At 43.2% G+C, this 8,867-nt stretch overlaps 2 protein-coding genes across 2 annotated transcripts; one reads left to right on the forward strand and one right to left on the reverse strand.

The window, feature by feature from the left end:
* Positions 1-882: 882 nt before the first annotated feature.
* Positions 883-3,806, forward strand: LOC128710361 (GILT-like protein 1). The gene is made up of 3 exons (XM_053805413.1): positions 883-945; positions 3,057-3,545; positions 3,633-3,806. The coding sequence occupies exons 1-3, from the start codon at positions 883-885 to the stop codon at positions 3,804-3,806; spliced, it is 726 nt and encodes a 241-aa protein (XP_053661388.1).
* A 247-nt stretch (positions 3,807-4,053) lies between these two features.
* Positions 4,054-5,400, reverse strand: LOC128709424 (trypsin). The gene is made up of 3 exons (XM_053804419.1): positions 5,100-5,400; positions 4,309-4,880; positions 4,054-4,233 (listed from the first exon to the last, which is right to left on the reverse strand). Exons 1-3 carry the CDS (start codon positions 5,398-5,400, stop codon positions 4,054-4,056), a joined length of 1,053 nt encoding a protein of 350 aa, XP_053660394.1.
* Between the last annotated feature and the right edge of the window lie 3,467 nt (positions 5,401-8,867).

Here is an 8,867-nt window from a genome sequence, read left to right on the forward strand (position 1 = left end):
TGATACGCATTGTATTGTTCAATAGAGGGAAAATTCCAACCTTTAGTACACACGTGATACCATCCTTTCATGCGTACAAGCGAAAAGAGCGTTTTTGAACCCCATCGGGCAGGTAGGGAATGTTTGCATATAGACGACGGATGGCACCTGCAAGCTAATGAATTATTGGATGAGTAAACAGAGGATGAGTAATACTGTACTGCACAATTGTTACTACAACGAGGGCAGGTTTGAATGGTATTTTGAGTTTGGAAGCAAAACCACTGCATGGAAGACACATTTCCTTAGCGTATTTAATATTTTTACCAAATTAAAAAAAACTGGGTTGAGATTAACAGCAAAAGAATTTGTAAGCGTCCAGGCAGAATGTTATGCCATTAGAATGTTGCACAACACGGACCCGCGGGGTTGCCGCTGGAGTAGAATGTACGAGAACGGGATGAAAAAGTACCGGCGTCACACACATGCCAGCTCACTCTACCGCACACATCGATTGAGTTGGCATGTTGGACACACGCGGCTGTTGCCCGCTTTGTACGCGCTGAAACGAGTTCCTAACCGGCAGCGAACAACGCCAGCGTTCAGTTTGTGTGCGACGTTTCCAGCGAAAAGAAGGTTTTCTCATCACGTAGCTCCTTCAGATACGCGATCTCCGCGAGGTGAACAGACGCGCCCGTGTGAAACAAACACATTCTTCTTCGTTTGCTCGAAAGATCGAAGCGCGTCCCAACGGTTTGAAGCGAACCGTTAAAAAGGAAACTCATTTGATCGTCGTAACCTGTTTTCGGGGATCGTGACTGTCGGTGGCTGTGCGAGTGTGTTTGCGTTTGGGCCTCACTGTACCTGTTGCTCCCATTGTAACTTCTACTTCTTCTCCAAACAATGCTGTTCAAAAGCTTTCTTCTGCTGAGCGTCTTTGCTGTCGCCTGCTACGGACAATCGAAAGTAAGTACGTTTAGCCGGCTTGTGCGTCGCCATCTCGCAAGATCGAGTGATGATCAGCATCTGATTGAGAAGGGTGCGCCATACTTTAGCACTCTTTGGTGACCGCTGCTGTAGTGGTGTTCGGCAAATAAAACAAAAGGAGAGAGAAACAGAGTTCAGCGACGCGCGACACATGTGTATGAATGCAGTTGTGTATCCCCCTGTTTAAGGTGTGGCCCAGCGCCATCTAACGCGGCGTGGAAATTTGTTCTTTTTCCGCCGCTTCCACAGTTCAGGTTCGATCTTTGTGGCTGTGTGGTGGTATGTATGTGCATTGTATGTTTTTTTTTTTATCGCGGACACACCGTGTCCCGCTCGACCGGATAACCCGTCAGCTAGCGTCGAATTTGCGACGAAAGCAGCGACCATTAGTTGATTAGAGGTTGGTTACCAATTTGGAATAGTGTGGACAAATTTTATCCGTGCGAATGGTTTCCTATTTACATGAATGCACCAGGTAAGACATCCCACCGTTTGTTAGCGTTGTAGGCATTTTACGAAATACGATGGCGCTAAATATGCGAACAAGAATGTAGGCCATATCGGTTGCCCGCAAAAACCGGCAATGAGTACTTTCCAACGGTACGCGTCGTTATTGTTGCTGACGTTGTAGCTTTTGCATTTCGTGTAATGGCGTAACTGCGTTGGATGATTTCCATTTCCCGTGTGCGTTCCCGTTCCCGAACGTCTGGTCCGTTTTTAACGACTTGCCGAAATCAATAGCGAAAATGTATGCAAAACTAAACGGGGTAACACTGTAGCCAATCCATCTTCATTTGTACAACAACGCTATAGCCTATTTTTAAAAGCTCCCTCTCGTATTGATCGTTTAAAACATGCGAAAGCTTCAATGCATCGTATCCAGCTACTAGCGCCAAGCAAACTTAAAGCCTTCATGAGAGAGGAAAATACTTGTTTACCATGCCAAGGTCAAGAAAGTTCCACTCATCCCGTTCTAGCCGAGAACTCGAAGGAAAATGCACATCAAAATGATTAATGCCACACTACTGAATGTCATTAAATGTGGGCAAAGGTGAACGTATTTTTTGCACACGGAATAATTTTTTAGTTTCATTTCTTCTTTTTTTTTGTTAATATTTACCTAGCACCAAATGCATAATTGTAAAATACATTGTACATTACTAAATTGCTTAGTGCAAAATGTGTGGAAACACGCTTTTTTTTAACACGCGGGCTGCAACACATCCTAAACCCTGGCATTACGAAGGGCCTTTTTTGATTTGTTAATTATTTGTATGAGGGTCATGCTTTATGCAAACATCGTTAACAACGCTAGAATGGAGCTTGATGTTGCATGTACAATATTAGTCAACTGTTCGCGCGACCCAAATGCACCGTTTGACAAAGCATGGAATATTTTTCTTCACAAAAATTATGCTTCGTAAAGACTTTTTTATGGTGGATTAAAAACATTGAAAACAGTTGTTCATTTTTCTTTCGTGTAAAGCATTAGCACGTATGAGGTGGTCATTTCATTATGAAATGATATATAACTGCGCATGAAGTTCTAGAATTGTTGGGACTGATGTAATCGGTTCTTGACCGATGTGTAAAACAAATGCAAAAATGCACTTGTTTACATTTGGTATGTGACTTGGATGGTATTTGAATTGCCGTTGATATAACCATACGGAATACTGTATTCGGTATTTGATTAAGTTAACACTTAATACCGCAATGACATCACACGATCAGAAGCTAGAAGCAACTGAGTAAAGGTCTTCAGAAGGTCATCGGCATCATTACAAACGTAACATATCCATGAAGCTGAATCGTCATCTATATAAAAAAAGAATCGCGTATAACTGCTTCAAACGCCATACTTATAACAACTATGAAGCACACCGCCATTTAAAATATCAAATCCGGCGTATTGATGGGCGAATTATATAGTAATGTTCATCGTTCTGGCACAGAACGTGACTCGAACGTTCTCTTCTCTACCTTATTATTTAAGAGTCGTTTTGAAGTTTCGTAATTGATAGTAACATTGGAAAACTGTTCCTATGCTAATGTGTGCTTGCTTAATCTAATGTTTGCGCAACTTGCAGGTACCCGTATATGTGTACTATGAATCGCTCTGCCCGGATAGTGCAAGGTTCGTCAACGAACAGCTGTACCCGGTGGCTAAGACGTTCAAGAAGAATCTAGAGCTTCATCTGGTCCCGTTCGGCAAGTCCACCTATACGACGCAAGGCTCGGAGGTGATGTTCACGTGTCATCATGGTGAAAACGAGTGCTACGGTAACAAGGTGCACGCCTGTGCTATCCAGCACATTCAGGGTAACTCGTATCAGCCGAACATTTCGAAGGAAGATCTTACACTCGACTACGTCAACTGTCTGATGCATCGGGCCCAGCTGAAGGATGGTGCGTTCCCGACCAAGCGCTGCGCCGATGAGGTGAAAATTGATCAGTGGCAAGCTATCATGGATTGTGCGAACAGTACCGAAGGTAGCCAGCTGCTGAAGCAACATGGTGATATGACCAACAAATTGCAATCGCCACTCAAGAGTGTCCCCACTGTTGCCTTTAAGCAGGTGTGTATCATTTTTATAAGCACTCTACACATGGGCATCCAACGTATGCAACCGGTCTAATGGAATGTATACCTTTTTCTGTTTCAGACATACGATGATGAACTGCAGAAACTGTCTGTGAGCAGCTTCCGTCATGCACTGTGCAAAAACCTTAGTCCACAACCTGTCGAATGTCTCGACCTTCCATCAGCCGCCACGGTGGTCAGTTCGTTCGGTATGCTCGTCGCTGTTGCCGCCACCCTCGTTGCCAGACTGTTCTAAGCAATGGTCCTTCCAGCTCGCGTGTGGTACTCTCCAAACACAACTACTGTTGAAGCATTGAAAAAGCGAGGAAAATTTGGTAGTCCTGTTTTATTGGTAATCATCATTTAAGAGTAAACATCGATTCCGAGATGCTTGTTCATTATTCATTGAATCCGTCCAAGCTGTTGTATTTTGTAGATGACTGCTTCGAATATGATGCTTTTAAAAATAAAGTCTTCTGTCATGATCAAATCGATCGTGAACCTTAGCTACATAGACAGGAATCCTTGATGTTACGGTTGATCCAATGTAGATACTGGCTTACACGTGTATAAACGCCCGGGAAATTCTTCTGAGCACAGGCACGGCCCCATGAAACAACCCCGACTAGTTCATAATGGTTAAGTTTAGTATTAAGGACTTGCAACGGACCTCCACTATCACCCTGCGTGGATCAAATAAGAAAAAAAAGGTTGCTTACGGTTTTGTTTGAACATTTCGGGAGAAATCAACATCTCACCTGGCAGGAATCTTTGCCACCCTCAAGATACCCGGCACAGATCATCCTGTTTGTTATCTGAAAGGCCCAATAGCCAGCCCGTCGACATTCACGATTCGTCAAGATCGGTACTTCGGTTTGCTGTAATGTTCCCGAAAGACCACCACCAGATTTCGTTCTTCCCCAGCCGGTTACTATTCCTCTGGTACCCTCGTACATTTCCGTCGCCTGTGGTAGACAGATAGGCATCACACGGTCGCTGATCGATACGGGGTATGTGAGCTCCAGCAGCGCTATATCGTTGTTGTTATTGAAAGCGTTGTACCAGTTGGTCAGAATACGTTTGACACTACGCTCTATGGATGTTCCAGTCGGTTTGCTACGATCATTTACGCCAAACTGTATGCGAAATAGCGCCCGGTCCGGTTTGGTCGTACAGTGGGCGGCCGTGATGACATATCGATCCGAAAGCAGGGAACCACCGCAGCTGAACTTATTGTCGTAGTAGAGAGCGGCCATCCAGGAGAAGCTGTTATCGTCCACGGGTGTGCCACCTACTATTCGTTCGTTTATCGGTTCGGCAGATCCACACTCTGTAGTGAAAGAGCCAATGGGTTATTGTTTCGAACGGAAACCGTTTAGGAGAACCATAAATGACAGAGCAAGGTCTTCGAAGGTGCAACAACAACATAGAAGTGAATCTTTGATTTCTTAGCATCTCAGAGTTATTGTATAATCGAAAATCTTAAACAGCTAGTAGATAGATATGCCAAGAATTATGATTAACCCCTCCCCCTCCTCTTACTACTTACTGCATGGTGTGCAATTTTGCGATGGCACCGAAGAATCACTGGCAAAAACTGGAGCACCGATGACACCCGTAATCCAGTCGATAATTGGTCGGGCACGATTTATCTCGAAATATTCCGGACGCACTGTGACGAAGTTGATGATCCGCTCTTCTTCCGGTTCGAACTCTTCCGTCAAATAATCATTATTCAGTACAGTTGGAAGTGTTCTAACTTCGTATCGTTGAGTATCCCAATTTCTCAAGCCACTTATCAAATTGATAGAAAGCAAACTAGCAATTATGCACACTATATGCTCGTTCATGGTCAGTCTGTCGTCTAGGAACTAAAACACATTGAAAGTATTATATGTTTTCTTCCTAAAAATATCTAAGCGATCGGACGCGATTCGTAAGCAAACGAAGAAAAACTCTTCTGCACAGAGATTTTATCGACACTAGCAAAACCGTCTTTCGGATCTGGGCATCAAACGTGCACTAAAACACGACGCCATATACCAATGTCCATTCACGGCATATTTTAATGCCGTACAGTTGTGGACTAACGGGGTCGAAATGGACGAATATATTCAAAAATCAGACGTCGATTATTTTCGTCCACTCTTTTGTGGTATGCTGTTGTTCTATTGTACAGCCGGCATCTCTTTCCATCCCGTCTGTATTGTATCTGTGTGAGTCTTGATTGCGTTTCTGTGTTTGTGGTGCTGGAGACTTTCACTGATGAAACGCTGAAGCATTTTGTACTGATATGGCTAGCATGTGTTTTGTGCTGCTGGCACTTGGTGTGTGTATTAGGGAAACATATATATGGAGACAGGTTTTGCACAACGATGACGACAGAGGAGAAAGCAAATTAGAAGCATTGAACGCAGGTTAGATCGGGCACGTGCGAAGGTTTATTCACATAACTGGTTAGCTACAAATAAAGTGGTATGCGCAAAAATAGAAATAAACCATTAGGTAATACGAAGATCGTAGTAACTCGAAGGCCACGGGTTATTTTTTTGTTGCACTTGCTGATATTTCAATTATAAAACAACGATGCGTAGGTTTTATTTCGGTAGACACTACACAGTAATTCAGAAACTACATAACAACGTTAAGCGGAGATCTTAAGTTGCTTTAAAGTTATTCCATTATTATGTTGTGCAACTTGCTATTCTTATATTTAAATTAAAGCATGTTTGAGCTTTTGTAGCTACTCGCTAACAAACTCAATATTTGCAAATACGTTGGGTTTTGTGATTTGAAGTACAAAAGATTAAATTGTACAAATTTGAGCATCAACATTGGCCAACACGGAAAAAGGGTTGTTTCCACTTTACACTTACTTTGTAAGGTTCCACACTTACTTTGTAGGGTTCCACACTTACTTTGAAACAACCCTTTTTCCTTGTTGGCCAATGTTGATGCTACTAACGCGTCTAACCCATTGCACTTGATCAAAGTACGGTCATGAGATAGAGTAAAGAACCGAGATGACCGTACAAAAAGATTGAAAAAAGGTCATTAAAAAATGGAAAAAAACCCTTAGCACCTCAGCGTCACGTGGCAAGTAAAACTGTTAACCGCTCTCCCGTCAATCCAACATGGAACGCTGATCCTTTATATTCCTAATCTACAACTTCCCAGGAAACAGCCCAAGTAGAAACGATCGCCTCGGGCTAAGGTTGCTCAAGAGAACTTGGCTTTCTCTAAGGAGCCTAAAAGCTACCCGAGTATACCTACCTTATCCTGAACCGAGATTCTCCAGTCCCTCCTCATGACCCTAAATCTCCCGCAACCGTTGCAAATTATCGCTACTTGGGCCCTTCTTTCCTGAAGGTGATGATCAAACTGTTACATTCGCGGGGTATCTCATAATACGTGAAAATTGAATCTCCAGGGGTAGAGGAGATATTGATTGGTATGGGGAAGAGTCACAGCTTTTCCAAAATACCAAACCCAAAACAAGAATGCATTAAAACTGTCGCAATAAAGGCAAAACTTGGGGGTCTTCCCTTGGCAATTTCATCTCCCCTATAGCGATAAGGTTGATATCCGTGCGCCCATCATTCGCGATTTCAGCGACATGTTTGCGTTTTCAATTCCCAACGTAAGAAAGGCAACTAGGATACCGACGCCAAAAAATACATAAAGTGCACTGGACTTGTCTCTATGTCCAACAGTTATGACTCTGGATTTTAGTTGGAAGGTCATTCAGAATCTTATCGGCAGTGATCACTTGCCGATAATAATCTTTCTATATCAAGGGAGGATGTCCATTTAATGAGATTCCCGTTAACTGTGACTTAACGAGGAATATTGCCTGGATAAGATACTACGAATTAGTAGCTGCTTCGCTTTCTTTTGAATTTTACTACTGTAAAGGAGTATGAAAATCTTGTTTCAATTATAAACAAGTGCGCCCTTGAAGCTCAAAGCAAGTAAAGAAATTTAAAAGACTTCCTACTTCTTGGTGGAACAAGGACTGCCAAGCGGTTTTTAATAAGAAACGGGAAGCATTCGAAACCTTCAGATGCACCACCAACTTTCCGGGGAAGCCGCTGAGATTACGCTTTGAAATGCTATCGCTTCGCCTTCTAGTTCGTTATTCAGTATCAAATCCCTTGATCATATAAAATTTTAAAGCGCTTTTAGAGACAGGTTCTCGTTGAAATTTTCATTCAATCATTGAAATTTATTTTGATTGTGTTACTCCACAAGTCAAACCTAGCGACCCACAAACAGTAAACTGTGCTGTCCTTCCTGAGTGCTACAGTTCCATTGTTAGTACAGACTCCTCGTTGCGTGAGGAGATCAAGATCATTCCTCATGATCTTCGTCCGAGAGTCGTACCAGGCATTTTTTGAACAAGTACGGCCACATTGACACAATTAACCAGTATTAAACTGATGGATCATCCTCTGAGGAGGGCATTGGCTTCGGTGTGTATAGTGAGAACACCGAAACCTTCTTCAAATCGAGGCAGCCATATCGCCGTATTCACGGCGGAGCTTGCCGCAATTTTTTACGCACTATTTTTTTTTATAGCAGCGAGTCCCCCGGATCAGTACTTCAAATTTACAGATAGCCTTAGTGCTATTGAAGCACTGAAAACTCCAAGGGCTGTTAAGAGCCAAGACTATTTTGTAGTAAAAATTGTTGAATTGCTCTGCTCAATGTTTAACAAGGCGTTCAGAATATCGCTAATCTGGGTCCCTTCTTATTACGGAATTCCTGGTAACGAGAAAGCAGACTCACTGGCCAACACAGGTGCCACAGAAGGCGTAATTTACGACAGGCCTATCTCAACCCAAGAATTCCTCTGTTTACTACAGCAACTTTTCCTGTCAAGATGGTGGAGCGTGTGGGAAGCGGACGAATTAGGGCGTTTCCTTTTCTCGATCTCTCCGCAAGTGTCCCGGCCGCGTTGGTTTGGTGGGTTCTCTGTAGGTTGCCCATTCATTCGGATGATGTCCCGACTCATGTCGAATCATTTCGATTTGGATGGACACCTACAGCGTATTAATCTGGCAACGTCAAAGATATGTGGCTGCGGTGTAGGATTTCACGATGTGGACCACTTTCTGTGGTCCTACGTGGAGTTTGAAACCGCCAGACCTTCCTCGTTGGATGCGACCGGGATAATCGGAAGGCTCCCGGGTACTCACGATATTTTGGGCTGTAGGGACCTCAAATTCATGAGGCTTATTTTCTGTTTTGCGTGAGATGACGGACTTATTCCTTGATTCTTATTCTTAATTTCCATTTTTACCATATCCCTTTATAG

This window comes from Anopheles marshallii, chromosome 2, assembly GCF_943734725.1.
Source record: "Anopheles marshallii chromosome 2, idAnoMarsDA_429_01, whole genome shotgun sequence".
In the NCBI taxonomy this organism is placed as follows: domain Eukaryota; kingdom Metazoa; phylum Arthropoda; class Insecta; order Diptera; family Culicidae; genus Anopheles; species Anopheles marshallii.

Bases quoted from the DNA above. Each gene is read 5' to 3' on its own strand.
- LOC128710361 (XM_053805413.1), top strand. From the start codon at position 883: ATGCTGTTCAAAAGCTTTCTTCTGCTGAGCGTCTTTGCTGTCGCCTGC. The intron at 946-3,056 runs GTAAGTACGTTT...CGCAACTTGCAG, and splicing joins CCTGCTACGGACAATCGAAA to GTACCCGTATATGTGTACTA. The intron at 3,546-3,632 runs GTGTGTATCATT...TTTCTGTTTCAG, and splicing joins CCACTGTTGCCTTTAAGCAG to ACATACGATGATGAACTGCA.
- LOC128709424 (XM_053804419.1), bottom strand. From the start codon at position 5,400: ATGAACGAGCATATAGTGTGCATAATTGCTAGTTTGCTTTCTATCAAT. The intron at 4,881-5,099 runs GTAAGTAGTAAG...CTTTCACTACAG, and splicing joins GCAAAATTGCACACCATGCA to AGTGTGGATCTGCCGAACCG. The intron at 4,234-4,308 runs GTGAGATGTTGA...TGATCCACGCAG, and splicing joins GTGGCAAAGATTCCTGCCAG to GGTGATAGTGGAGGTCCGTT.